Source organism: Panicum virgatum, chromosome 5N (genome assembly GCF_016808335.1).
Source record: "Panicum virgatum strain AP13 chromosome 5N, P.virgatum_v5, whole genome shotgun sequence".
In the NCBI taxonomy this organism is placed as follows: domain Eukaryota; kingdom Viridiplantae; phylum Streptophyta; class Magnoliopsida; order Poales; family Poaceae; genus Panicum; species Panicum virgatum.
Window position 1 is genome coordinate 61,459,559 of NC_053149.1, and position 27,793 is coordinate 61,487,351.

At 44.3% G+C, this 27,793-nt stretch overlaps 4 protein-coding genes, 1 long non-coding RNA gene and 2 pseudogenes across 7 annotated transcripts; 5 read left to right on the plus strand and 2 right to left on the minus strand.

Moving 5' to 3' along the window:
- The first annotated feature begins 1,251 nt into the window (after positions 1-1,251).
- Positions 1,252-6,058, plus strand: LOC120673632 (protein PIN-LIKES 6-like). 3 transcript variants are annotated; one of them, XM_039954577.1, is made up of 12 exons: positions 1,252-1,636; positions 2,354-2,636; positions 2,793-2,872; positions 3,673-3,797; positions 3,893-4,014; positions 4,149-4,388; positions 4,486-4,560; positions 4,648-4,748; positions 4,850-4,902; positions 5,029-5,223; positions 5,389-5,510; positions 5,593-6,058. In XM_039954577.1, exons 2-11 carry the CDS (start codon positions 2,442-2,444, stop codon positions 5,508-5,510), a joined length of 1,308 nt encoding a protein of 435 aa, XP_039810511.1. In that variant the 5' UTR covers positions 1,252-1,636; positions 2,354-2,441; the 3' UTR covers positions 5,593-6,058. The 3 variants fall into 3 exon arrangements, with proteins under 3 accessions (XP_039810511.1, XP_039810510.1, XP_039810512.1); XM_039954576.1 differs by lacking the exon at positions 1,252-1,636 and adding an exon at positions 2,114-2,252; XM_039954578.1 differs by lacking the exon at positions 1,252-1,636 and adding an exon at positions 2,120-2,248.
- A 1,244-nt stretch (positions 6,059-7,302) lies between these two features.
- Positions 7,303-10,599, minus strand: LOC120676180 (annotated as a pseudogene).
- Positions 7,522-8,851, plus strand: LOC120676181 (annotated as a pseudogene).
- A 692-nt stretch (positions 10,600-11,291) lies between the features above and the next one.
- LOC120675759 lies at positions 11,292-11,752 on the plus strand. Its single transcript, XR_005675474.1, has 2 exons — positions 11,292-11,384; positions 11,510-11,752. It is a non-coding gene; the product is annotated as an uncharacterized LOC120675759 (long non-coding RNA).
- A 1,454-nt stretch (positions 11,753-13,206) lies between these two features.
- LOC120675996 (TATA-binding protein-associated factor BTAF1-like) lies at positions 13,207-15,848 on the plus strand. Its single transcript, XM_039957205.1, has 6 exons — positions 13,207-13,391; positions 13,500-13,884; positions 13,957-14,394; positions 14,513-14,632; positions 14,713-15,198; positions 15,379-15,848. Exons 1-5 carry the CDS (start codon positions 13,300-13,302, stop codon positions 14,968-14,970), a joined length of 1,293 nt encoding a protein of 430 aa, XP_039813139.1. The 5' UTR covers positions 13,207-13,299; the 3' UTR covers positions 14,971-15,198; positions 15,379-15,848.
- Positions 15,849-17,580: 1,732 nt separating this feature from the next.
- On the plus strand, positions 17,581-19,463 carry LOC120675745 (pentatricopeptide repeat-containing protein At4g15720-like). Its single transcript, XM_039956952.1, has 2 exons — positions 17,581-18,822; positions 18,961-19,463. The coding sequence occupies exon 1, from the start codon at positions 17,750-17,752 to the stop codon at positions 18,458-18,460; it is 711 nt and encodes a 236-aa protein (XP_039812886.1). The 5' UTR covers positions 17,581-17,749; the 3' UTR covers positions 18,461-18,822; positions 18,961-19,463.
- Positions 19,464-20,231: 768 nt separating this feature from the next.
- On the minus strand, positions 20,232-23,279 carry LOC120675746 (cytochrome b-c1 complex subunit 6-1, mitochondrial-like). Its single transcript, XM_039956953.1, has 4 exons — positions 23,105-23,279; positions 21,366-21,450; positions 20,654-20,743; positions 20,232-20,562 (listed from the first exon to the last, which is right to left on the minus strand). Coding segments are annotated over exons 1-4 (210 nt in total). The 5' UTR covers positions 23,107-23,279; the 3' UTR covers positions 20,232-20,529.
- Positions 23,280-27,793: the final 4,514 nt, after the last annotated feature.

The window sequence follows — 27,793 nt, forward strand, 5'->3', positions numbered from 1 at the left end:
TCGCGCGCGCTGACCATTCTTTCTCTGCCCGGCCTTTTCGAGGTTAATCACATCAGACTCGCATCTAGAAGCGTTCACACCATCTGGAATAGGACTGGTACTATTTTTTTCTTGGCGACTTCTATCTCCATGGCTGGAATTAACCACTAGTAGATCACTTTCCTGCCTTACGTGACGATGGCTCCATCACTTTAAACTGCCCGGAACCTGTCATCGTCTACCATAAAGTGGTTAAGGTACTGGGTGTCGACAATCGCACTTGAGTGGGAACTATAGTATGAACAAGGGGAAAGTTCCGAGAGAGGGCAGTCCTTTTTGCCCGTTTTCACCTTAGCTCATAATTGTCTTCACCTAGGCGTTCCGGGTATATATTCCTTCTTTACGATAAAAGCCCCGGGAAACACAGGCGCACATGTACAGACAGTATCGCCCAATATGAACGTATTTTTTTAGCTGTCGATAATAAAACTATTGTGTCTATGGCCAAAAAGAAATATGTGCCCTGAAATATTTGTCCATTAAAGATATCAAGAGTAGTCATGTGTGATAGGAGGGCATACTTTAGTACGTAGTACAACAATATGCTCCACGGTGAATTTAGCACATCAACCTCAAGTTATCAATCTACTTCGCTTTTTAGTTATTTTTAAACAGAGTTAAAAACAATGATTTAGTCTAAAACTAAATGAACTTATGTGTGATAGGAGGATACTTTACTACTTCTTCAGTTCCAAATTGTAGGTCTTTTTGATAGATCTAATTTTTGCAATGTATTTAGACATGATTTTCATTTAGATGTATAACAACGATGTATCTAAATTTGTCAAAACGATCTACGATCTAGAATAAATGGAGTATATTTAACTGGAAACGGTCTAAAGAAAAGGAAAAATAGCTGCGGAAAGTATATACTACTAGGAGAAAAAAGAAAAGAAAAATATAACAGGTCAAATGAATCCGCCCATGCCACTAGCGCCGCTGGCCACATGGCAAGCCGCCCGGCGGGCCCGCGCCCCGATCCACCACAGTCCACAGGCAGCACGCCAGCTCGGCACAGCGAGCCATAAAAAAAATGCACGGCACAGCGAAGGTCCGTATGTCACGGACGCTCCATCCCTCGTGCCTACGGAATACTGTACTGCTACAAAAAAAATGTTCTCGTATAGTCGTGCCCATGAGCCATTGACCCTGCCCTTCCGCTACGGATTCCAAAGCGGATATAAAACGCGCGTGTATAGCAAACAGCAAAAGAGAGCAGACCAACCGACCCGGCGGGGCGTCGTCTCGCGAGTCTCGAGTCTCTCAACTCGTCTCGTCGTTTCCCCTCGGCTTCGGCTCGGAGCCCAAGCCAACCCACCCCCACAGCCCCCAGCCCCCAGCCCCCACGCCAGATCCCACCCGCTCCGAATCGCCGCCACTTTCTCCCTCCAGCCTTCCAGTTCCAGGCCCCCCGCGCCTCCTCGCCTCACCACGGATCAAAACCCCCGCGTAGCCAGCTTAATCGCGGCCGGTTCGAGCCCTTCGCGGGAGGTGTTGTTCACTGATTGCTCGGAGGATTTCTCCGCGGGGAGGCTCGGGCTCAGGACTCCCTCCCTCCCTCCCAGCTCCAGCGCGGGGTCACCTCGGCGGTCTAGCGGTGAGTTGAAGTTCTCGGCCGGTCGGCCCAATCTTCCTTCCGCTTGACGGCTTGAGATTGTTTTCGGGTTCCGGGTTCGCGTCGCGTGGCGTGTGGGGGTAATGGCGTGCCGTGGTCGCGATCGCCCTCCATCGCATTGGGCACTTCGCGATTTTTTATTTTGTTTTTGCTTGCCTGTTTGCTCTTTTGATGAATGGTGACTTGTGGCGCTGGGATTCTGAGCTCGGTTGCATCCTGAGCTTCTGCGGAGGGTTTAGAGCGGATTTGGTAAAGCAGTTGAGGTGGGTTTGGCGTGACGAATCAAACCTTAGCCGTGGGATGCTTACGCAGCTTTGGGGAATCGGATCCCCCAACCACGCGAATTTGGAACAGAGGAGCAGTGGAGTGCTCGGGGATCGGTGTCGTCATTTCACTAGGATTCGAGTTGGTTGGAATCTAGTTAGGTCATAATATCTCGCTCCGATTTGATTGTGTTTTCATCAAACTAGAAGTTGGTTACTGCTAAGCTTCCTTCTTCGAAGCTACATGCCGTATTTGGTTACGCGAATCCGGTGAGCTGAGTTGTGCGCGTTCCGCTAGACGGGCTCTGCGCGAACGGCGAGCTCTCTTCCAGTCGGTTTGCCCCTGAACAACCAGCGCCAAAAGCAGTTCCAGAATTTTCCTGATGTTGCCTGTTGCCTCTATATTTTGCCTTCTAAGCCATTCATAATGTCACAGGGTCCTGATTTCGTGGGTCACGGGTCCTGAGCTGTGAAGGCAGAAAGACAACAAAAGTAAGGCTTCAGTAGCCGTTCTAGGTCAAGCCATGATGGAGAGGTCGCTGCTGGAGGCACTGGCCACGGCGGCGCAGGGAGGCACATCGGGGACATCGGTCCTGAGCATGCTCAAGTATGCCGTGATGCCCATCGCCAAGGTGTTCACCGTCTGCTTCATGGGGTTCCTCATGGCCTCCAAGTGCATCAACATCCTCCAGCCCAACGGCCGCAAGCTTCTCAATGGGGTGAGCTTTGTCTCTTGTAATAAATGCTAGCTAATGGATAACCGCATTGGATTTTGTTCAAAGTAGGAATACGTGGAGCAGTAGAGGTCTTGATTGTGCTTTCCCTCGGTACCAAACTAGAGTATTAGACTGACACATTTTCATCGTATGCTGCAGCTTGTGTTTTCGCTTCTGCTTCCTTGCCTTATATTTTCCCAGTTGGGTAGAGCAATCACCATTGAGAAGATGATACAGTGGTAAGGATATAGACTGCTACTGTACTTCAAATTTGTTATTATCTAGAACATATGATTCATACAATGTGATATATTTTTTTCCTTTTGAGGGCCAATGTGCTGTATGGTTGTGGAATTCTGATATGGAGCTTTTGTCCGAGGAGTTGTTTTCAGCTAATATTCTGCCTACTTTTATGTGCCTCTAGCCCTCTATAGTCTATAGTCAGAACCTCCAACCATTATTAGATTACTTAAAAGTACAATGAAATAGTCTACTATTGTGATCTTTCTGGCTGGGTCAATTTTTAGATCACGAACTTCCAAACTAACAAATTAGCTTAGTGAGCACCAATTCCTCCAAAAGGGACAAAAAGGAGCCAACAGAAGTTGAAGGAAATGGGCAATCAAGTATTAATTTGGTTATTAAATTTAAGGGTCATATGGTACTTACTCTAGTTCAATGGCTCTACTTTATTTATTTAATATATGCTGAAAAATGCGATCACTAGAGATTGGAGAAACTACTCCGTGTCATTTATTTTGTGAATTGTCATTTTTTTTCTTACTGCTTACACTGGGAATATTTATCTTGTAATATATGAAACTCGGTGTTATGCTGTTATAAACTATTCAATCCTCGTTTTTGGGGACACATGCCTCATTTTCCTTTCCCTTCTGGCATGTATATGCATTATGTGTCAATTTTCTCTTTCTTTTAGAATAAACTGCTTTAGGAGTATGCTCCGGAGTTCTAATTTGCCAAATAAGTTCTGCCTTTCCTTTTTGTATTTTCTAATAGCGTAATATTTTCATGTTTGCAGGTGGTATATTCCAGTAAATATTGTTGTAGGAGCAGTATCTGGCTCTTTGATTGGCTTTATTGTGGCATCTATCATCAGACCCCCATATCCGTACTTTAAGTTCACTATTATCCATATAGGAATAGGTACCACTTTCTGTTTCTAGAAAATAATTTGCATTTCTGTTTCTATTTATCATTCATATATCCAATATTGATACAGGTCCTCGTGTTTTATGCAGGAAATATTGGAAATATACCTCTGGTCCTCATTGCAGCGTTATGTCGGGATCCATCTAATCCGTTCGGTGACTCTGATAAGTGCAACCAAGATGGAAATGCATATATCTCATTTGGTCAATGGGTATGCTGTATTCTCTTCTCTTCCCTCAGCTCATACAATTTCATATTTCAAAAGTCAGAATCACGTTTTTTAAGATCGTAGATACAAATAGCTGTTGGGATTGTTCACTCAGTGGATCCTTTTACATGTTGCAGGTTGGTGCAATTATTGTTTACACATATGTATTCAAGATGCTTGCTCCACCACCAGGACGGACCTTTGATGGCTCTGAAGATGATGAACTTCCAGTCAAGGAATCTGAAGAGAATGTGGTGCCACGACTCGCCAAATATCCAATTCCAACAAGCACTCACACTAGTGCTGTACCAGAGGACGAGCCTTTGTTATCTGCTGGGGGAGATCAAAAAGAATGTGCCACTTCTGTAGGATCAAAGGTAAGAAAATGTAGTTATGGATTTAATTTTTAAATGTCAGCGTCACATGCTTACTTTGCTCTGAAGAAAATAAATAACCATGTTTATATGAATGCAGATAATGGGCCATGTTAAATGTGTGATTAAATTCCTGAAAGACAAGCAGCTTCTCCAGCCACCAATTATTGCATCTGTATGTATTGCTGTTGCAGTTTGTAGTAGTGTATATACACATCATTTATGCATTCTGCGCTTTGACTTTATTTTAAAATATGCACAGGCTTTTGCAATTGTCATTGGTGTTGTCCCATTCTTGAAGAATTTTGTGCTTACAGATGATGCACCTCTCTTCTTTTTCACAGACAGCTGTCTGATTCTTGGGTATACATGTCTCTTATCTGCTTCATTTTCAATATACAAATCTTGCCAATAAAGTTACCAAACTTTGACAATCTTTGATAATATCTGTAACACACTTTCAGGGAAGCTATGATCCCGTGCATTTTACTTGCTGTCGGTGGCAATCTCGTTGATGGTAAGCACCTATTTTATTTGAAACTCTTGGAAAATTGCATAGGAGGAGATCAGCCTCAGCAGTTAGCATAACCATCATATAGGGTTTAAAGTCATTTCTTATCTTATCTCATGTTTATTGCATCAGGTCCTGGTGAAGGAAGTAAGAGGCTTGGTGTGCGTACAACCGTTGCTATAATTTTTGCACGGTTGATCTTGGTCCCACTTGCTGGGGTTGGCATCATCTTGTTAGTTGATAAACTTGGTTTCATTCCAAAAGATGACAAAATGTTCAAGTTTGTCCTGCTACTGCAGCATTCTATGCCCACATCAGTGCTGTCAGGTACGATATGACATTAAGGAATACTACTTATCATGTGCTTAGGTGTACAGATTCCTCTAATAATGTAGTGTTAGATGAGATCTGTTTCGTTATAGGGGTGGGTTGCCATGTTCCACATGCTAGCTAACCACATTATGAAATCTGACTAATACATTTTTTTTACAGGTGCTGTTGCAAACCTGAGAGGCTGTGGTAAAGAATCAGCTGCAATCTTGTTCTGGGTTCACATTTTTGCCGTGTTCTCTATGGCAGGATGGATCATTTTCTATTTGAGCTTGCTCTTCTAAGTATGTCGATCCGCACTTGCACCTGTCTGCTGCAAGACCTTGCTATTTACTCTGATCTGATATTTAATCAACTGATCTGCAGACACCTTACCGCACAGGAAGATCTTTGAAAGAAAATATCATCCAAGTATCACGAAAATAGCGAGATGGTATGTACAATAGCCTGTAAATCATGGTGACAGCTTCAGAGGCTCTATGAATTGTATCAGCATAGATATACGGTAATTGTGGTTCTGCTGCTTCTGCTGCAAGCAGTGGGTGAAGATGGCACATCGGTGTTGCCCTGCCCGGTCACAGAGAACCATTTAGATAGGGATGCCAGGTTCTTCCAATCAATACCCAGCTTTTCAGTTTTTCTTTGTTCCAAAGTCCAAACAATATAGTACCATATGATCGTATTAAATCCTCGACATGGTTCAAGTGTATTTGTCTGAGATGTCTACGTTGAGAGCGATGAGAGTTCGTGTTCAAATAGTGTAAGCTGTACAGATACCTCACCTCTTATGCTACTGTCCATGCCCATTACGGTGTTTACTTTGAAACCCAAACAGAAACGGTGCCCTGTGCCCATTGCTTCCCCATACGTATTCCATGGATCTGATTGTCAGAAATCAAGAACTGCGAGCGTTCTTTTTTGAACGATAAAGAACTGCTCGTTGCGTCACGATTTTCTTGTCATCTTCTGACAGCTGTTCGTGGTATAAAGTTGTTCAGATCTCAGATCTGTGGTCGAATGATATGCCGTCTGATCTCACCATGTGCTTATAGATTCATGGATCTGGGGACCTGCAGATCTGAACTAGAGCCATTGAAGCTAGGGTCAATAATTGCTTAACGGAAAGTGGTCCTCAAAAAAAGTTTCGGCGTGGCATCATCTGAGGCCAATCTCGGTGGGAGTGTTATAGGAGTGTTATGGACATTAAATTTGTTAACATGTACCAACAGTATGAGGAGAGAGGAGTGTTATCACTATGACTCTCCACTGGCACAGTTCTCAAGTTTCCAGTCTTGGTAACTGTGTCGATAACACTTTCACTAAGACTGGCCTGATTCGAGTCAGCTGTGTTTGCGGCACGCCGTGGTTGTCTGATTGATCAACTGAACACGCGCGGTCGATCGCCCAAGGCCCAACGTCGCATGGTGAAAGGCACAGATTCAGGAGAAGTGATGGCCACCCGCTGAACGCTGATCCTCACGGACGAAACTAAATATTGGCAGATCAGCCACTCCGTTCGTCCGTATGTGCACAACGCGACGAACGGCTTTCAAGCGTATGCTTGCATGGCGTGTTGCAGTACAAATGCGTATTGTGAGAGAAATTTATGATCAAAGTACGCTTTTAAAGTTTCTTACTAAATCCTAATGCACCATACATAAATAGAGAGGAGATACTGCATGACGACCTACAGTGGCGGATCTAGAATCTTTTCTTCCCTCCTAACTTTTTCTTCTTCCTCTTCATTCATGGTTGAAAATTCTTGAGGGGGCTTTGGGAGGGCTCCATTGGATCCATGGGGGCAGGGGGGCTCACGTTGGATCTGCCCCTGACAACCTACTATAATCGATTTCTACGATATGAAGTACTTAATAAGATTTATGTTTTTTACGTTTTTTATTTTTATTTAAAACTCTTACTTAAAGACCCTTGCTCTCCGTGCTCAAGTTGCAGTTGCAGTACTAGTCGGTATCAAGAGAAAAAAAAACAGCAGAGCAATGCGGACACCCATGGCCACCATGGAATGGCCGTGGAGACGAATGCTGCAAAGCAAAACGAAAGAAGCACCACAGGTCAAATGCAAGAAAGCTTGCTTCACATCGGAGCACCATACCGTTTTTCAGCTATGCTTTCCCCTCTCCTAGTGCTACAGCTTTCGAATCAATTCCATGGCAACAGCAAAGCAAACACGGAAAATCAGCCCCCATATCACCTCGGAATAACTGTAACGTGGTAAAGCACCCTATTGACGCAACGAATCTCAAACCATCATTTTCAATGGTCTGCGTCCCCGTCCTGCTACCTCCTCCTCACCTTTCTTTCTTCATCTAGATGGCAAGAACGTCGGTCGAGTTCTGCGTGATCTCCGCACGAGGCCTGGGCCGCAGGTCGTCGCTGCTCAAACCGCAGTGGTTCTCCGTCGCATGGGTCGATCCAAACAGCAAGTACTGCACCAAGGTGGACGCGTCTGGGAGCTCCGACCCGAGCTGGGGCATGTAGTTCTCTGTCTCGGCTGACGAGCATGATTTGAGCAGCCTGCAGCAGATGGCTCTGACGGTGGAAGTATACAGGAGAGAGCCCATCTTCCTGAGAGAGCACCTCCAGGGAGCTGCAGTCATCCAGATGAAAGAGTACTTTGACAAATTTGCGAATGGTGAGGAGCACCCGGGGCTTATTGAGGAGACTGCAAGCTTCCAGCTTAGGAGGAAGAAGTCAGACAAAGCTCATGGGTTTGTCGATATATCCATCCGAATCTGCAAGGAGGAAGATGTCCATGCTCAGTTTTCAGGTTAATAGAAACTCATCTTTTTATTTCAAAATAGAACAATGTGAGATTGTACCCATTGCGTTGATCGGAACTCAGTACAACACTTCGAAAATAGAATTTTCTACAAAGAATATGCAGACCAACAATACAAAACTTACGTTTAACCAATAGATCAAGTGATCAAAGATGACCTTAACAAATATTTACCATATTAAATTATTATACAATCCGCCTACAACTGAACTCAACTCTATTGCCTTGTGGATATGCAGGGTCACATGATGGATCGAAGTACCCAAACCAGGTTGGGATCACATTAGCTATAGAAGATGGCCCAGTTTATAATTATCCACCACTGCCTTCAAACCATTATAGGGATCACAGTGAACCTAATGATATCTACGGCAACACCATGCAAACGAGCCCTATCACTCAGCCAGATCCATCACCATCAGGAAGTAATGGCTATAGGAATCGACCCCCACTGATCCCACAAACCCTGCCACCTCCCACCTCAAACCCCAGTTACTTTTCGCCACCATATCCTGCTGCTAGGGGGCAAGTGCCGCAGAACTACATAAATATGCCACCAAGAAGGTTTGCAGGTCAGAATGGTCCACCTAACCTGGGAATGGGGCTTGGAGCTGGAGCGCTGGCTACTGGAACTCTGATATTTGGTGAAAATTTGTTGCCAGGGCCAAATTTTGGTGCTGGTCTTGATGGTGCGAGCTTAACTTTATCTTCTGATGCACCATTCTAACTTATGAGCTAATGTCAGTCCATCTGCTTGTAACAAATTGTTGTAGCAACATCTGAAAAGTGATCATTCTACCAGATATAATGGAATTATGTTGCTCAGATGCCTGCACTCCATCCAACCTATCAACTTGTGGAACATTTCATAGATCACCCAGCCTCAGGATAACCATCCCACTTTCACTGTTCTCTCACCCTAGCTCAACCCAGCTGCAACCAGGTGCAGCCTTCTGCACCCCTCGGCGCTTCATCTCCCCTCTCACCTCTTCAAGCTCCTCAAAGTTTCCCTCCCAACCGTATGTGTTGGCAAGCAGAACCCATCCCCCACTCCCTGATTCCTCTGCCATCATCAGCATCCTAGCTGCCTCTTGTGCTCTCTCCTTATCACCATGCATCCGGCATGCAGCAAGGTATGTCCGCCATGCACCAGCACTCACATCACCAGCCTCTTCTACTACTTTTCTCGCCTCATCCAACCTTCCTGCTCGACCAAGCATGTCAGTGACACATGCATAGTGCTCCAGCTGTGGCTCCACTCCAAACTCCTCTTTCATCCTCTTTAGAAAACCCTTACCTTCCTCGACAAGCCCAGAGTGGCTGCAAGCCGATAGTGCTCCCAGCAATGTTACCTCATCTGGCACCAGGCCTTCTTCTATCATCTGGTGGAACAACTTCAGTGCCTCTTGCCCCCGCCCGTGTGAAGCATACCCATCGATCATAATGTTCCATGATGCCACATCCCGTTGCCGTGTCCAATCAAACACACAACGAGCCTCATCCAGACCACCACTCTTCGCATACATGTCGGCGAGCGCATTGCAAGCAAACACATCCAGTGCACCATCATAGGCCAGGCCGCTCGTTACGATATACCCATGCACCTTCCTCCCAACCTGCAGGGCTGCAGTCTTTGCGCATGCAGGAAGAACAGCCGCCACGGTCACTGCATCCGGCCACAGTGCAGCACGTCTCATCCTTGCAAACAGATTCATTGTCCCCACGTGGTCAGCCGAGTACTGCAGCGCTGACAGCATTGAGTTCCAGCTGAACAGATCCTTATCACTCTCTGGCAGTGCCTCAAACACCCTTGTTGCATCATCCACCTTATGGCACTTTCCGTAAAGGTCTATCAATGCATTACACACCGATGCCTCCTTGTCGAATCCTGATTTCACCAACAACCCATGAACCGCGGCCCCACGCCCGAAATCTGCTCTCGCGGTACAAACCGACAGGATCCCGGTGATGGTGAAGCTGCTGATCTCCACATCGCCCTCCTCCCTCATCTTCCGGAAGCACTCCGTGGCGTGGTCAAAGCACCCGATCTTCGCGAACCCATTGACCATGGCGTTCCACACGACGACATCCCGAACGGTCAATTCGTCGAACAGGCGGTATGCGTGGTCGGCGAGGACGAACCGCAGGCACCCCCGGAGCAGAGCGCTGGCGCAGAAGAGGTCGTGAGCGAGGCCGCAGCGAAGGGCGAGGCCGTGGAGCGCGAGCAGTTGCGGCGGGGAGGGGGCCGAGGAGAAGAGGGGAGGGAAGGAGAAAGCGTCGGGGGAGTGGACGAGGCGGAGGCGGCGGAAGAGCGGGAGCGCGAGGGCGTGCGGCAGGGAGAGCGCCGCGTTGTAGCAGGGGAGCGGGTCGGAGGGCGCGAGGAGGAGCGGGATGGCGGGGCGCAGCGCCGCCGGGGCGCGCGCGTAGAGGGACACGAGGGAGGTGAGCGCGGCGGGGGAGGCGGCGAGGCGGCCGGACACGACGAGGCGCGCATGGAGCGCGCGGAGGAGGCGCGCGGAGGGAGGGGCCGCGCGGGAGAGGATGGCGCGGAGCGGGACGCGCAGCGCCGCCATCTGCTGCGGCGTGGTCTGCGTGCGTGGGGATTGGAACGCGGCATTTCGGCCTAGTTCGCGCGAATTGGGCCGTTTAGGTGGGCTGATAAGCATTGGCGAAACTGGGCTAAAGGAGTAGACTTGTCCGCCGAGAAAATGATTGCGTGCGCTCTCGTGATTCGTGAAAGAAAGAAAGAAAAGGATCCGGGTGCCGGTGTGCGGTGGTGGTGGGATCTCGGCCTCCGGCGGGTGACACGAGCTCCTGGATTCGTGCTCCACTGCTCCCGGTATCCTCACTTTCGTCAAAAAGGTTAAGGCCTTCCCACACCATAAACCCGTAAACGAAAAAAAAATTATATTGAATGTTTCGATATATGTATGAAGTAATAAATGAAGTCTATTTATAAAACTTTTTGTATGAATTAGCTGTAAATCGCGAGACGAATTTAATAAACCTACTTAATCTATGATTTGCAACAGTAATGTTACAGTTACCATCCGCTAATTATGAATTAATTAATATCATTAGATTTGTCTTGTGATTTACAACTCATCTGTGCAAAAAATTTTGTAAATAGACTTTATTTAGTAATTCAAATTAGCAAGATTCTTTCGAAATTTTTTTTGCGTTTCAACAAAATAGGGCCTAAAGAATGAGAGGGCATGGGTCAGTTCAGATGGGACTTTATTTGCCACGGGACCGGGAGGGGCCCCTCGTGTCTGTGGGCTCCGCGACAATCTGACAGTTCGGTGCGTGGCGCGGCATGGCATCTCAGAGAACTAATTCGTGAAACTTCAGGGCCAAGGTGAGATTATTTTCTTCTCTTTTATTTTTCTCTTCAGTGCATGCCCCATGCTTTCAGGACTGGGGAACCAACCAACATATTTTTCAGGACTGTAGTTATACCTAATGGCCCTTGCTTTTGTTCAGATGAAGGGCACTAGGATAGTCTATCAGATATCACTCTTATCTTCAACAACTGCTACCAACTGATGGTGACTGTGTTTTCTCAGTTCTCATGCAAGTACTGAAGTACTTTGTATGGCAAAGAAACAGGAAATGGATATAATTGATAGTTATCACTCCTAATCTTTTGCCTTGGATTGTATATAAGTGAGACTAGATATCTGTTATCCTGCAATTAAGTGATAAAAAAAATGTGTGTACTTGACCCTCGCGCTTCCGCTTGTATATGGAGTGCGCCGGCGGACTGGCGGAGTATGAGATGACGCTATCAGGACAGTAGGGATGGAGCGCGATTCCTCCCTGGGCGCCGACGCCATACGCTTCGCAACCAGGGTTTTATTTCCTGACCGGTAACCGGTAACCGCCGGGCTCCGGTTCCGGTTTACCGGACCGGTTTGACCGGTTACCGGTCGGAACCGGTTGAATTCAAATAAATTCAAAAACTCCCGTGCAACCAGTTCCGACCGGTTTACTGGCCGATTTGACCGGTTTGAATTCAAATTCAAATTCAAAAGCTCCCGTGCAACCAGTTTATCAGCCGGTTTGACCGATTTACCGGCCGGTTTGACCGGTTTGACTGGTGGGCCTTAATGGGCCGGCTCATTTTTTTCTTTTTCTTTTTTGATTTAACTTTAAATCCCCGCAAACTATACTAAATGAACGAATTTTTGAGAAAATTTGATACCATTAGATTCATCGCAACTTGAAATATTTTTAGAAATTTTTTGAAATTTTTTCATTTTTGAATTTAAATTTAAATTTTGAATTTTGGCCGGTTGGGTACCGGCCGAAACCGGAACCGGTCCGACCGGTCAAATCGGACCGGTTCCCACAGGTAAGGTTAACCCTGGTTTCCAGCTGCAGCTGCAGTAAAAAGCAAGTGTCACAAGAAATGGACAAACTGTTAGTACATGAGAATATCTGAAACGAGAAGATCATCTAATTTAAAGATGCAGGCACGAATTCAGAAACAAACCTGACCAACTAAATTAGATCTGAATGTGGATTACTGATTGATTTCAAAAATGAAGGGGCCAGCAAAAGGATATTGGCCGCAGAAGAAGGAACATTAGGAAATTAAATTAGATCTAGGTTCAATCAGAGACAACAACCAATAGTGCACTAATTAACCAGAAAAGGAAGAACATGAAGAGAAGAAGAGCATTCGATCAACCAACGCCGGCAGGCAGTCGGCGTGCGTCCACCAACGCCGCCCTCGCTGCAGCTTGCGGCTGCAGGCCTGGCTGAGTGACAGCACCTCCTTCCGCCATGGGAAGGGAAGGTCGCATGGCGCATGAGCTGCGCGCGCAGCCCAGCCATGGGGCTAGCAGGTGGCGGAGGGGGTGCTCGCCGTGGGTGCCGAAGCAGCTCCGGCGGAGGGAAAAACGGCTGATTCAGGCCGGGGGACGCTTGGCCGAGGGTTGAGGTTGAGCGAGGTGATCGAAAGGGCGGTGGGGGAAGCGTTCCGACGGTGGCTTTGAAGGGAGATGGCCGGAGTTGGCCGGATTAGGGGAGATCTAGATACACGCAATGGAGAGCGGTGGATCGGCGGCGCGCGGGCCGGAGGAGTGCGGGCCCGGGGCGAGAGCAGCGGCGCCGAGCGCGGGGCGGCGGCGCGCGCCGGAGGAGCGCGGGCCCAGGGCGAGAGCGGCGGAGGGGCGCGCGTGCGAGGAGCAACCGTCAAGAGGTTGGGAACAGTAGGAGTTTATCTGAAACTGTCCCGTCTAAATTCTGGCCAACCTCAATATTAGGAGATGCACTGCAGGTTGTCTTCCAGAACCTACTTTTGGAGTCAAATGATGAGATTCTTCAGTCCTCTGAAAGGGCTTGGAAACTTCTACTTCAGGTTATTTTGATGTTCTGGACATCGCTTACTTACTAAATCCACATCAGCTTAACAATCTGGTCTAGCATTCAGTGACATTGATGAAAAAAACTGTCTCAATTATTGTAGTGCCCTGAGAAGGACCTTGAATCTGCTGCGAAGCTATATTTTAGTAATTGGGTACAACTTGCTACCACTCCATTTGGCTCAGCATTGGATTCAACAAAAATGTTTTTACCAGTTGCCCTTCCCCGAGGAAGTCGTTCAAGAGCTGCTGCAAAGAATGATCTCGTTTGGTTCCACAGGGGAAAGTACTTCTCATGAAAAACATTTTGATATTCCCTCCAGTATTTCTAAGATAATTGTTGGTGCTGATTCTGACAAATCTGTTACACGAGTTCTTACATCAATGGCACTTGGGCTTTTTGCATCTAAGTTGCCTGTAGGCTCATGGCAATTTGTTCTAAGTCCACTAGCAAATGATCTCATGTCTCTCTCAGGAGTTCAGCGACAGGTATGAGATGGTTCAATCATGTAAATTATGTCCCTGTGTTCAGTTGTTAAACTCATGTTTTTGTTGCTTCAGGTGGCTTCAATGGTTATCGTTTCTTGGTTTAAGGATCTGAGAGGTAGAGATCCTGTATCAGTGGGTACATTACTAGCTTTCCTATCTTCCGTGAAAGAGTGGCTACTGGACATGTTGACCTGCTCCGATCCAGCATTACCTACAAAGGATTCTGTGCTTCCATATTCTGAACTTTCAAGGACATACACGAAGATGCGCAATGAAGCCAATAATTTGCTTCACTCAATTGATTCTTGTCCTGTTTTCAAAGATTATATTAATGGCTTAAACCTTAATGTTGATGTGCTGGGTGTTGATGATGCTATCAACTTTGCATCAAAGCTTTTTTTACCATCCGAATCTGATCTTCCTTCAGAAAGTGAAAGAATTGTCCTGAATAACATAGAATCAGCAAAACAAGGTCTATTGTCTACGTCAGGTTACTTGAAATGTGTTCAGGTATGGGTATGTTCAAATTATTGTGTTCTCACATGTTACTTGAAAAATGCTTGATATTTATGATTTCCTAATTGTTTGTAATATATTTACATAGGCTTTGTTTGATGTTATTATGCAGAATAATTTGCATGTGACGGTTTGTTCTTTAGTGGCTTCTGCTGTAGTCTGGATGTCAGGTTTGCCTAGTAAGTTGAACCCAGTCATTTTACCTTTAATGGCTGCCATAAAAAGAGAACAGGTAAATGACTTAGCTTTTCTTGTGATTATTTTGTATTTTCTGCATTAACCGTTATGCTCAGATTATTCTGTGTCATCCAGGAAGAAGTACTTCAAGATAAAGCTGCTGATGCACTTGCCGAGCTCATTTGTAGCTGTGTTGGCCGCAAGCCTGGCCCCAATGACAAGCTAACCAAGAATCTCTGCACATTGACATGCACTGATGCTAGCGAGACACTGCAAGCTGCAATAATTAACTCAATGCAGGTTGTTGAGGACCAGAATTTACTGTCAATTGGAAAGCGTTTTAGCAGTCATAGGTCCAGGGGTCATACAGTTTCTGGTAGTGAAGAAAGGTAAAAAATGGAGGGCTTTATTAGCCGCCGTGGATCAGAGTTAGCTTTCAAGCATCTCTGTGAGAAATTTGGACCGTCATTGTTTGAAAAACTTCCCAAATTATGGGATTGCCTTACTGAGTTTCTTAAACCAGTAAAAACCGAAGATGGCCCAAAAGATGATACAAGTATCGCACAGCTGGGCAGATCGTATGAGGATAAGGATCCACAGTCGCTCATAAATAATATCCAGGTTTGTTCCATTTAGAGTTTATTTGGATCGAGTGTTTTGGGTGCTTTGTATAACACTACTGTATTGTCTAGGCTTATATCACCTGTTGGTATCAAACCCGTATGCAACTTCAATTTGAATCCTTTACTGTTAGCATGCTTAGTTCTGCTCACATTTTGGTGTCTTTCCATGTTTTTTCAGGTTGTTCGTTCAATTACGCCTCACTTGGCTGAGCCCTTAAGGCCTCAACTGCTAAGTCTCCTTCCCTGTATTCTTGGGTGTGTTCGTCATCCTCATGGGGCTGTTAGGCTAGCTGCTGCAAGGTGCATCACATCCATGGCAAAGTCATTGGCTGATGATGTGATGGTTCTGGTGATAGAGAATGTCATTCCAATGTTGTCTGATTTATCTTCTGCTTGTGCAAGACAAGGGGCTGGGATGCTTTTGAGCCTTCTTGTTCAGGGTTTGGCTGTGGAGTTGGTTCCATATGCTCCGTTCCTTGTTCCACTTCTGAAGTGTATGAGCGACCCAGATGGTTCTGTTAGGCAGACTGTGACTCACAGTTTTGCTGCTCTAGTTCCTTTGCTTCCATTATCAAAGGGTGCTTCATTACCAGGTGGACTAAGTGAACGCTTATCTAGCAGTGCTGAAGATGTGCAGTTTCTGGAACAGCTCCTAGACAACTCGCTATCTTTTATCGACCAATCAGCGATGAGTGGCTGATGAAGTGAACCGTATTCGCTTTCTTCTCCAAATCGGAAACTGAGGTCTAGTTTTAAAAATTTGATTGGATCAGCTAAGTCAACTAACAAACCCAGGCCTTCTGCGAACCGCAGGATTTTTCGCATCCCAGAGGAGCTTGGATTACTATAGCTTATATGCTGTTGAAAACTAATCAAATATATGTTAGCAGGAAACATGAAAGGAAGACGAATGAAAAAGGTAAACGTTATTCTAGAAATTCCTTATCAGTTTAAGAATGTCGAGAGCATAAACCGCAAATGGGCCCAAACTATACTCTCACCTGTGTGTGTTTTTTTTTCATTTTTATATTTAAAAAAAACAAAATTTCAAAAATATATGCCGAATAGGGAAATTTTCAAAAATGGGTGCCTGTCGCCCCCCTAATGGGCGACAGGGAGCCTGTCGTCCATCCAGTTGGCGACAGTACCTAAATGTAAAAAAAAATTACATTTAGGTCATGGCGCCTTGAGCGTATTAAACAGTGAACTTGTAAAAGCGATATAAAATCGTAGAAAAATCGAAAAAAATACAAACTCAACTGTTCTGGATTCTATGAAACAAGATCTACAATTTTTGTTACATAAAGTTTTTCATTTGATCAATGTATCTTGCTCTATTTTAAATACCAGTTTAATGCACTTTTATTTAAATCTCAAGATCTATCCTTTGGATGCATGCCATCTTTGGCCAGAGTGTTGCATGTGGTGAGTATAGGCTTGTGTAAAATTGGTAGGCCCAAAAACACTTCTAGCATAAGTTTTTAAATTAAATCTTGCAATATATCTAGTTTAAATGAGTTATTTATCCATGCTGCTATACTGAGTTTTAGGAGCCATAACTTTTACAGTAGTCTTATTTTATTTCCTAAGAGCTATAGAAAAAGTTTGGTAAATTTTAGGTAAGCACAACTGGACCAAATGAATTATGACTAAGGTAAATGCACTAAATCAAGAAAAATAGTTCTTGTACCTAGAAAAATCTGAAATAATTCATTTGATCTAGTTGTGCTTATCTAAAATTTACCAAACTTTTTCTATAGATCTTAGAAAATAAAAATAATGGTACTGTAAAAGTTATGGCTTCTAAAACTAAGTATAGCAGCATGGACAAATAACCCATTTAAATTAGATATATTGCAAGATCTAATTTAAAAACTTATTCTAGAAATGTTTGCTGGGCCTACCAATTTTGCACAAGCCTATGCTCACCATATGCAACACTCTGGCCAAAGATGGCATGCATCCAAAGGATGGATCTTGATATTTAAATAAAAGTGTATTAAACTGGTATTTAAAATAGAGCAAGATACATTGATCAAATGAAAAACTTTATGTAACAAAAGTTGTAGATCTTATTTCATAGAATCCAGAACAGTTGAGTTTGTATTTTTCTACAATTTTATATCAATTTTACAAATTCACTTTTTAATACGCCCTGGGCGCCAGGACCTAAATATAATTTTTTTTATATTTAGGTCCGTCGCCTATTAAGGGGGCGACCGGTACCTATTTTTGAAAATTTTCCTATTCGACATATATTTTTGAAATTTTATTTTTTTTAAATATAAAAATGAAAAAAAAACCTGTGTGGGCTCTTATCTCGAAGGCCTCAACAACGAGGCCTAAAACTCTTCAAAATAAAGACTGGCCCGCGTAACAATCAACTGCTCCGGTGTGGTGTGGTGCCTTTCTTCTTCGACGCCGCCGCCATGCCTGTTGCTCACCGGCGGCGGCGCTCATGGCAAATACCGTGCAACTAGGGTTAGCTGGGGCAACAAAGTTAAGCTGAGTGAATTCGGTGCATGAGGCAGCCATGAAAACCCGTTCCAATGGCAGCGCCCTCATTCTCAACTACCACGCTTACACCGGTGCTGATCCACCTCCTGCGCGGCGCCTCCGACCTCGCTTCCGTCGTGGCCATCCACGCCAAGCTCCTCAAGGCCGGAGTTGCGTCCACTATCGCCTCCTCCAACCATCTCCTCGCTGCTTACTGTCGCTGCGGCTCGATGAGCCACGCCCGTGACCTGTTCGACAGAATGCGGGACCGGGACGTCGTCTCCTGGACGACGCTCATGTCTGGGTACACCGCATCCGGTCGGCCCCAGGAGGCTATCGCCGTTCTCCTCGCCATGGAGTTTAGCTGTGTGCAGCCTAACGTGGTCACCTTATCGACGGCCGCCAGCACCTGCGCGCGCCTTGCGGACGCGGGGCTCGGCCGGCAGGTGCACGCCCGCGCGGAGGTCGCCGGGTGCGCGCGCGACACCATCGTCTCCACCGCACTCGTCGACATGTATGGCAAGGCCGGCCGCGTCGATGACTCGCGCGCTGTGTTCGATGGCATGGCTGCGCCTGGGAGGAATGCCGTGTCGTGGGGCGCGATGCTGGCTGTGTACTCGCAGAATGCGCTCGGGAACGAGGCGATCCAGCTCTTTGCCGAGCTCACGACAAGTGGCTGTGGTCTGACGCCCAACCACTTCATGCTGTCCAGCGTCTTGAGCGCGTGCGCCAGTGTGGTACGTCACTTGAAGTCCATCCAGTGACACGACGGCTTCGCCCCTTCCCGCCAACACTTTCACAAATCACATTGTGGTGTTACCCATACGTGGTGTCGCCTCTGGTGACGACGTGACGTCACCAGAGGCGAAAATGATAATGGCTCGACAACTGAGTTCTGGAACGCTCTTTTGATAAGGAGTGAAAGAGAGCTGCGCGAGAGACTGGTGGGTTTCACCGTTGCTGCAGTCCTGAAAAGGACAACATATTCGTTCAATGGTACCTCTACTGAAAACATCTGGTTTCCTGTCGGAGTCGCCCAAATGGATTCTTGGGTATCTATGAATGTTGGAGAAGTGTATAACCAGCTCAAGTATCTCGGATCTAGGATCAAAGTTCTAGGAAACAGGTATGTTTTACTAACTCATTGATCATCTCAGTTATTTGCGTATGTGAAATGTCAAGTCTTGTTAGTTTTCCCCCTCCACTGAAGTGCCATCACGAAATAGTTTTATTATAGAACTGATTTCCTCCTGCTGTCCTGCAGGATCGACTCCGCATGTCGATACTCCGTAGAAGAAACCTGCCCCGCTCTGCACCTGTCCACTTCGAGTCGACTGATGTAGCCATCTGCAGAGAGAGACACACGTTGACAAGGTGCAGGGTGTCGATGATCTTGTGCTCCGTCCTGGAGCCGGTATGGCACTGCGTCTGCGTATGCTGCGGAGGCATGGTGGACAAGCTACTCTGCAGTCATTCTTCATCATGCAGGCGTCCCCTTTGAACGCCAACCAAGATGAAGGGTTGCTCGTTCTCTCAGGACCCGCTGTCCCACTTTGCCCTTCTGCGGCATTCTGCTGCAGAGGTCGACGCCGGTTACATGTTGCAGAAATGGGGAAGAAGCGATAGTTATGGATGGTTTGCTCTCACAAATTTGCTCAAGATGCCTCTTGCTAAATGTTCAAGCAATTCATAAACAAAATAAGTGTGTAAACAAATCTAGAGTCTTCCACTAAAAAATAAATAAAACAGGATTCATGTGCATCTGCACAAGCCGCAGATCTGAACACGATCAAAACAAATTGATCCAAGCACTAGAAAACGAAATTGGATTCAATGGCAAGACGAGACAGAACTAGCAGAGTAGCAGCGCATCGGCTTATGCGGAGAAATGGCCTTGCGGTCAGTTGTGGCAGTAGTGCTCTGTGCTGTGCGGAGTGGAGATTGTTCAACAACTGATGTTGCTGTTGTGTCAAGAACCTGTACTCTCGTGCATTTTACAAGTAGAAAATGGGATCTCTATGGCAGCAGCATATAGTGGCCGGCCCAAATGATGATAACTCTATTGAACTGCCCTTTTGTAGAAGCATTCCGTCTACTACCTCTACTTGCATACCGTTCATCACTTCAGCCGCGGCCAGAGACCCCTCTGACCTTGTTTCTCAGCATTCCGTAATGCGTCGTCGTCTTTCAGATTATCACTGTTGTTTGTGCTACAATGAGTTTGTGTTTTGGACACCTACTTTAATTCCTAGATTGGTGTGTTAGTTGCAGTCTGTTCGGCTAGCTGTGGCTGATGCTGATTTGTTGTCAGAGAAAAATACTGCTAGTTGGCTGCTAGCTGATAACTGATGCTGATTTGGTGTGAGAGAAAAATATTACTAGCTAGCTGGCTTGTCAGCCAGCTGAACAGAGCGAATAATATGCCATAATCTGGACAGAATCAATCCACCTTTGCAGCTCATGGATGCCATATTGCACTGACTGATTCATTTGAAATCTACACAGAAATTATCAAAGGACTGGAGGCACGAAAAATGGATGCAATCTTGAATGGAAACAATTGCCAAAATAAAGGATGAAAGTTTGAATTTTGAAGCTCATATCCACCACCACCACCACCACGAAAACGTTTGGTTAGTTATACCAACACTCTGGGTACCTTGCTCCATCTACCTTCTCTAGGTATGACAGTTAAACTGAACACCAGTACAGTACGTGTCTGCCTTATTCAAAGACTTCTGCCAATTGAATAGCAAAATGAAACTGTTTGTTACATGTTCAATTTATTTAGCTTGAGAACTACGGCAAAGAAGTCACATTGAAAGCAGCGACATCATTTAAGCTTATCAAAGAGCTTTGGAGCAACCTGTACGACAAATTTGATAATGAATTGCTCAGAGACTGATAAAACGTCAAGAATGTGAATCTGTAATTATTCAACCCAAAGTATTACGTACACACTTGTCGACGCATGACCAGTAGTCGAAATATTGGCCAGTGCAGTGCTTATGCCCACTATCATCGTTCTCAACTCTTTTCATGCATCTCTGCACAAGAAAAGGATAGCGTTAACGCTAACCACACAAGATTAACAAGTGAACATGCTTCACAGTAAAAGCATCAAGATCATATGTGCCAATACTAGAATGAATCAACATAGTTGGCTTAAAATTCAAGCTCAGTGTTTTGCCTATATACTATACAAGATTAAAAAATACAAACCAAAATACGGCATAGATTGTTCCTTGTGGTAATCAGATCCATATCTGTTTTCATGGAATCAAATAGCATGTTTGTACGATTGTACCATTCAGAATCCAATGATGTGTCCATTTGACTTGGAAAATATTGCTGACAGCACAATAATAGTAACTCTAAGTTCTAACTAGTATGCTATAGGGTGCCTAGAAAACTGAAGTGGACTCTGGGAATGCAAAAGTATGCCATTTATAAGATATGGCAAAAGGATGGCATTGTCCAATTTATAGCATAATATGCAGAATTCAAACTTGTAGGCTATAACATATTTCAAATAAAACTTCCATAATGTAGGCATGCATTAATATACAAGAAAAGAACTCTGTCAAACTTCTCCAGCATGAGTCCTGGATCTGTGATTGGAATTATTTTATCAACCATATCAGCTCCTTAAGACAAATGTACACAAACCTCATAATCATACAATGATTTTACACACTGTGGCTTGCAACGTTCCTCAAGGTAATTCTTCGGATCAACAGGTTCAGCATCCGCCCTGACAGAAGATCAACCATTTTTTTTAAAAAAAAACACACATGAAATGGACGTTTCTTGTACAAAATCGCTCAAAGTCAAAGACTACAGGTTACAAAGTCAGAGGTCAATCAATAACAGGAGGTATTCCAAAAATCCAAAGCTAACAAGGTAACAACATTAAAATTCAATACATGACATTATTTCTTACTCTTTTTTACTTAAACAAAAGATCGATCAAGCGTTGTAAACCAGTATGTAGCAAGAATGTTGAGCGCATAGAAGAGCCAAATTTGCATAACAGAACAATATATAAAAACTGGCAACAATCAGATAAAATTCCCTTCCCAAGATTGTGAACAATATATGCATTATTACATAGCAAAGCAACAGTGATTTTTTTTTAAAAAAACACTGATTCCATCATAAGCAATCTGCATTTAGATGCAAAAATCCCAATTTGATGATCCATCTGAAGCCAGTGTATCTAAGTTCTGAACCCAAGGAACCAAATAATTGCAGAAGTTAACATGCAAAATCTAGTTGTCAAAGATGTGACAAATCAGCATTTCAATTACACATGTCACACTTAACTTATGGTCTGACCTAAAACAGTTGTTCATTAAGTATCCAGTGGCACTAATTCGTCACCCCTCCCACGCCCTACTAGGTGACAATCTGGATTACTGAATCCTTTCGTGTCAAAAAACTCATAGTTGATGGAGCAAAAATTTCCTACCTCAGTTCACGAAAATACAATGAAACAGAATTGAGCATATTGTGAACAAGTGAGCATGAATATAAATCACACGTTCATACAGAACAAATAGAGAGGTATCAGTTCAGAGGCTAAACTAACGATTCTAATGACAGCTGAGAAAGAGAAAGGCGTTACACATAGCACTTATAGGATCTTGATCGAAGGTCTAAAACGCTAACATAAGTTCTGAAGCAAACATCTATTAATTCCAGACTTGTAGGCTGCCGTAGACAAGCCAAATGGAGAAATGGGAATTCAGTCACATTGCACATTTAATTTATGATTTCCCACAGAACGGCAGTTGATGAGGAGGGAGGCATTTAGCATGCATTAACTAGTCCCACTTCTCATTTCCAAACCAGGACTCCAGGAGACAACCCGGAATGATGAATCCATTCACGGGGATAGAACATCCAGTCAAAAAAAAAATCTCCCTCACTTCACAAATAAAAAGAGAAGTGATGATAAATGAAGCCTGTTAAGTGTTAACTTCTCATCGCCCGGACTCAAAACTGAAGGCTACACAGGAAGACATTCCATCAGTAGTTAGAGCAATTATGAAGTTCCCAAGCGAAGAAGGTAACAACATTAAAATTCGGTTGCAGGACATTATCCCCTTCCTCTCGCGGAATTCATGGTCTCAAAACACCCTTCAAAATGTGCAATTACACTACACATTACGCACGTAACCTATAATTTTCCCTGCAGCAGCAGTCCGTGAGGATTGAACCGGATCAGGAGGCGCTCCGGGGAGACGAATCCTCTCGCGGGGACTGAACGTCCGGACGGAAACGCAAATTTCTCTACCTCGCTCCACGAACGAAGAAAAATGGACGAGAACCGAACATACTTCGTCCAGGTGCACGGATCAGACACGGATGCGCAAAAAGATCTACCGAGAGAGAAAGATACATACATGGAACTTGTAGGATCGCGAGACAAATCCCTGGTCTCGTGAGCCAAGAGGAGCCGAGACCCCGATCTGATGGGTTGTCTAGGGTTACGAGATGGAGGAGGAGACGCGACGCCGAGGAAGAAGAACTGCAGGAAGGAGAGAAAAACGATGACGGAGGAAAGGTTGATCGTTTCAGCTGGGCTTTTTTAGTGGAACTGGGCCCAATCCTGGGCTTGGCTCTTCTTCCAGGAGCGCATCAGCCCGGCCCAAATGACCGAATTGAGCCCACGGCTGTGTATATCTGAGCTGTCTCTTTACGCCGCGGATTAGCACGATGGGCCGCGAACTTGTAGGACTAGAAAACCTGCGTTGCTGCGCCATCTTTGAGCTCGCATGCAGCTAACAACTTGGATGATAGAAGAGATGGACTGTCTTGTATTCCAGAATGATCTCTTTCGATTATTCATTTTCTCGATGTGCAGTGTATCAATGGCACCTTGTTACTCGGTTAATATTATGCTGCAGCTTTAAATTTTCATTCAGTATTTTCCAGTATATTTTACTGGACTGCTTCTGTTCTCTGAATCTCAGAGCAGGACTAGCAATTTATAATGTGCATGTCTTTTGTATTAAATTTCTTGATATTGTTCACACTGTTGTGTTTTGCTGGGCAGAGAGACACAACTGGACTTTCTGCGGAAAATCCAGAGCTCAAGATAAGGTTGCAGGCCATGGAGCAGCAGGCTCAATTGTGTGATGGTGAGTCTTTAACTTTTTCACAACAAGCTTGTGTGGGATGGTGTCTTATTGTTGCAGCCTAGCTTCATATTAGGCAGACCAGATAACTTAGCAAATGGATGGGAGTTCTTTTTGTTAAGCGTTCTAGTGCGGACCATACCTTAACATGGTAAGAAAATGACAGAAATTATATATTATATGACAAAAACTTTTACAACTCTGTAGTCTTCGAAACCACAAAGATGTTATCACCAATCTGAAATTCAACTCATTTTTATATACACTTTACACACATACAAACATACTTTTCACTAATATAAATCTCAAGCCTTTACACTACAGAGCAAAGCTGCATACACATATACAAAACTATCAACCTAATGCTATCATGTAAACACAATATTTACAAACATGAACCATACTCCGCATTGGAAACTCTAATGTGGTTTTAAACAAACTTAGTGACGTAGCTGCTATGCAGCTGTTAATCAGTGAAAACAATATATAAATCTGAAAGTCCTTAGCTCCATAAAAATGAGAGCCCATTCGAACCATGACCACACAACTCAGAGATAAGATGTGAACACAACTGTGTGTGTCTATATATATATATATACCTATGTGCTAATCTACACCCTAGGTGTAGAATAGCATTCTACACCCACCAGCCCAATACCCAACGACCCAGCCAGCCCACCCTCCCCGCGCCAGATCGGCTCGGCCCAGCTTGACCCACCCCACTCCAATTACCCCCCTCGATCCCTCCCCAAACTCACCTGATCCCGATTCAAATCACAGCGGCAACCGTGAGCGTGATGGAGCGCGGCGGTCCAGAGCGGCGGAAGAACAGTGCGGAGGCGGCGACGGCGACAAGGAGCACGGCGCGGCGGCTGCATCGGCGTCGAGCGGCATGGCGTGGAAGCTGCGGCGGCATCGACCCGCGAGGCGCGGAGGCTGCGGCAACATCGAGCAACGGGGCGCGGAGGTTGAGGCTGCGTCGAGCGGCATGGCGCGGAGGCGGCTCGGCGGCATCCTCGAGCGACCGGGGTGCGAGGGCTGCAGGGTGCGTCACGTGCAGTCCCACCCACACCCGGCCGGGCCCTCGCGCTGTTCTTGCTCTGGGAGGCTGCGCACATGCTCTGAGAGGACTCCGTGGAGAGGCTGCGTGCCCGCGGCTTGGACACGGGGTGGGGCATGCGCGGTTCTTCACCACCACCGCGCTCGGCCCCGGCGGCGGCGGCGAAACGCTGCGCCCGAGGTTGAGAGCGGTGGCTAACTGGTGATTTCGAGCTGTCGTGGTGGCCTCGAGCTGAGCATGCCCCGTTGGGCATCGCATATGTCCCTCCAATCCCCTCCGTTCCCGTATACTCACCGCATGGTGAGCATCATACGTAGTATGCTTTTTAAAAAAAATTCCAATCCCCCGATCTGGAATTGGTCGGCATACATGCAAATCTAGCAGTAATCAGCTTATCTGATTAGATGAATCATCCTGATGTGCTTTATTCAGATTTCTGTTAGCTCCTGATATATTATTTCATCTTTTTGTCGGTATTTACTGAATGTTTTTGTTAGGATTTCAGCACCAATAAGTAATTCGTTAGACTTTATTAGATTTAGTATTTTTTGAGATTACTGAGTGCCGATGATTTGAACCCAGTAGTTAGTCTAGTAGGCTAGCATTTAAGTCTTGGTAATTTTTACTGAACGTTGTTGCTCTAAATTTATGACCTAGTCTATTATTTTTGTTAGGTCAGTAGTTCAGTATCTCTTATTTTCTTCGGGTCAGTAATATTGCCAGCATCACTTTTTTATTTTGGTCATTACTGATCATGAACTGAGTAGTAGTTAGTCCACTTGCTATGTTTTAAGTCTCAGTAATTTTGTTAGTTCCTGCATAATGGTTTTTCTTACTTAGACTCGGTCATTAGTCCAGTAGTAGCTAGCAGCACATGCATTCAGTATTTTTCATTCCTTTATGATCCATATGTAGTTTGTTGGCTTTAGTATTTTTTTATTTACTGAACATTGATAATCTAAATCAAGTAGTTAGTCTAGTAGTTCAGTAATTTGATATTTCCAGCACAATTGTTCTTTTTTGTTGTTTATTAGTTTAGGTTCAACACTATGTTAATCAATGTCAGTAGTAATATAATTTTCAATCATTACTAAATATTTGATGCTTGATTTAGTAATTCAGAGGTTCAGTTATCCAGTAATACATATGCATATGTAGATTTAGTAATACACCAAGTAGTACCTATGTATGCATATGTATATTTTGGATTCAGCAATACAGAGATCTGGTATTCAATATTTTTGCATGCATCTAGTTGATTTTCACATTTTCTTATTACCGAGCTTTGATGATCTGAACTGAGTAATTCAGTAAAGCAGTAACCTAGTAATTCAGTAGTACATCCAGCAATTTCTATGTACGTCTTGAATTCAGTATTCTGGAGATCTGATATTCATTACCTATGTATATCTTGAATTTAGTAACTTTTAGGTTTGTATAAATAGCCTAGTATTTTTTATTATTGATGCTTGATGAGAAAGAACTACACACCAATTCGTCTGGATATGGGGTCATCCTACCACCCTCGCTTGTGGTATGTATCTAGTAATCCAGTAATAATTACAAGTATCAGTAATCCCTCAATACCCTAGCAGTAATTGCATGTTTTTTAGTAATTATTAGTAATCCAGTTGTACTTGGTGGCATTTAAGTTATTCTTGGTAAAGCAGTAACCCAGTGATTCAGTTTCCTGCCAGTCTCACTCTGTTTTTCTCAACGATCTTTTCTAGAGTTTTACCGGTGGCAGGTTCATGTGGGCATGACACCCTTTTCCGATTCATCGTCTCATGCATACGACAGTGATAGTACTGAACTTGACATGGGAGAGGGTTCAAAGAGAAGAGAAAGATGCGTCATGCATTTTCCGAAGACTTTTTTTCGGAGGCTGCACGAGATAGTTAATCATAACTAATATGTGTACTATACGTAGTCACCCACCCAACTATATGTATATTATTGGATTCAGTAATCCAGGGAAATAGCTATTCAGTATTATGTACTTCTTTCAGTAATTTCTCATATCTTTTGTGAATTATTTTTTCAGTAACACACCATGTAAATGTTTGGATTCAGTAATAGAGAGATCCAGTTATTCAGTATTTCCAATTATTCATGCCCACCTCCAAACTATATGTATATGCTTGGATTTTCATTAATCTAGAGAATCAGTTATTCAGAATTATGCATTTCCACTATTTTTTCTCACATTATTGAAGAATCATTTTTCTTGGAATACCCATTTACATGCTTTTGGATTCAGTAATGCATATGCATATGTTCATCTAGCAATATCTTTGTATATGTAGATTTAGTAATACATCCCACTATTTTCCTATGTATTCAGTATTTTCTATGCGCATTCAGTAATTCAGAGATCCATTATTCAGTATTTACTATGCGCATTCAGTTGCTTTTCTCATATTTTTGGGTTATTCAAGACTTTCACCAATAATTTTTGTACACTCGTTTGGGTTCAATAATGCAGAGATCCAGTTATTCAGGAGCAGCTCCCTCAATATTTTTGTGGTTCAGGACTTCCACTAACACATGTAGATTTTGTACATGCAGACCCAATAATTTCTTTTACAAATTCATACAACAAATCCATAGAATTTTTTAATTCAACAATGGCTATATACATGTCTTGAATTCAGTAATCCAGAGTGTCACAGTAATAAATATTCAGTAACCTAGTAACACGTGTTCATCAACACTGCATAGGATGCGCATAACGCTATGTTGTAGGAACGAGCTTATAGATATGCTAAAGCACAGTGCACTTAAAAATGTATACCCTCCATCCCGTTCTAACATAACGTTCGTCTTATGCTCCTCCTTAGCAATTAAATTCTTGCCCATTCTTCCTTAGTCCCGTTCTTCTTAATAGAAATGTA

Bases quoted from the DNA above. Each gene is read 5' to 3' on its own strand.
- LOC120673632 (XM_039954577.1), top strand. From the start codon at position 2,442: ATGATGGAGAGGTCGCTGCTGGAGGCACTGGCCACGGCGGCGCAGGGA. The intron at 3,798-3,892 runs GTACCACTTTCT...TGTTTTATGCAG, and splicing joins TATTATCCATATAGGAATAG to GAAATATTGGAAATATACCT. The intron at 4,561-4,647 runs GTATGTATTGCT...AAATATGCACAG, and splicing joins AGCCACCAATTATTGCATCT to GCTTTTGCAATTGTCATTGG.
- LOC120675996 (XM_039957205.1), top strand. From the start codon at position 13,300: ATGCACTGCAGGTTGTCTTCCAGAACCTACTTTTGGAGTCAAATGATG. The intron at 13,392-13,499 runs GTTATTTTGATG...CAATTATTGTAG, and splicing joins CTTGGAAACTTCTACTTCAG to TGCCCTGAGAAGGACCTTGA. The intron at 13,885-13,956 runs GTATGAGATGGT...TTGTTGCTTCAG, and splicing joins TCTCAGGAGTTCAGCGACAG to GTGGCTTCAATGGTTATCGT.
- LOC120675745 (XM_039956952.1), top strand. From the start codon at position 17,750: ATGGCAGCGCCCTCATTCTCAACTACCACGCTTACACCGGTGCTGATC.
- LOC120675746 (XM_039956953.1), bottom strand. The intron at 20,744-21,365 runs GTTTGTGTACAT...TTTCTTGTGCAG, and splicing joins AATCATTGTATGATTATGAG to AGATGCATGAAAAGAGTTGA. The intron at 20,563-20,653 runs GTACGTAATACT...TTTGTCGTACAG, and splicing joins GGTCATGCGTCGACAAGTGT to GTTGCTCCAAAGCTCTTTGA.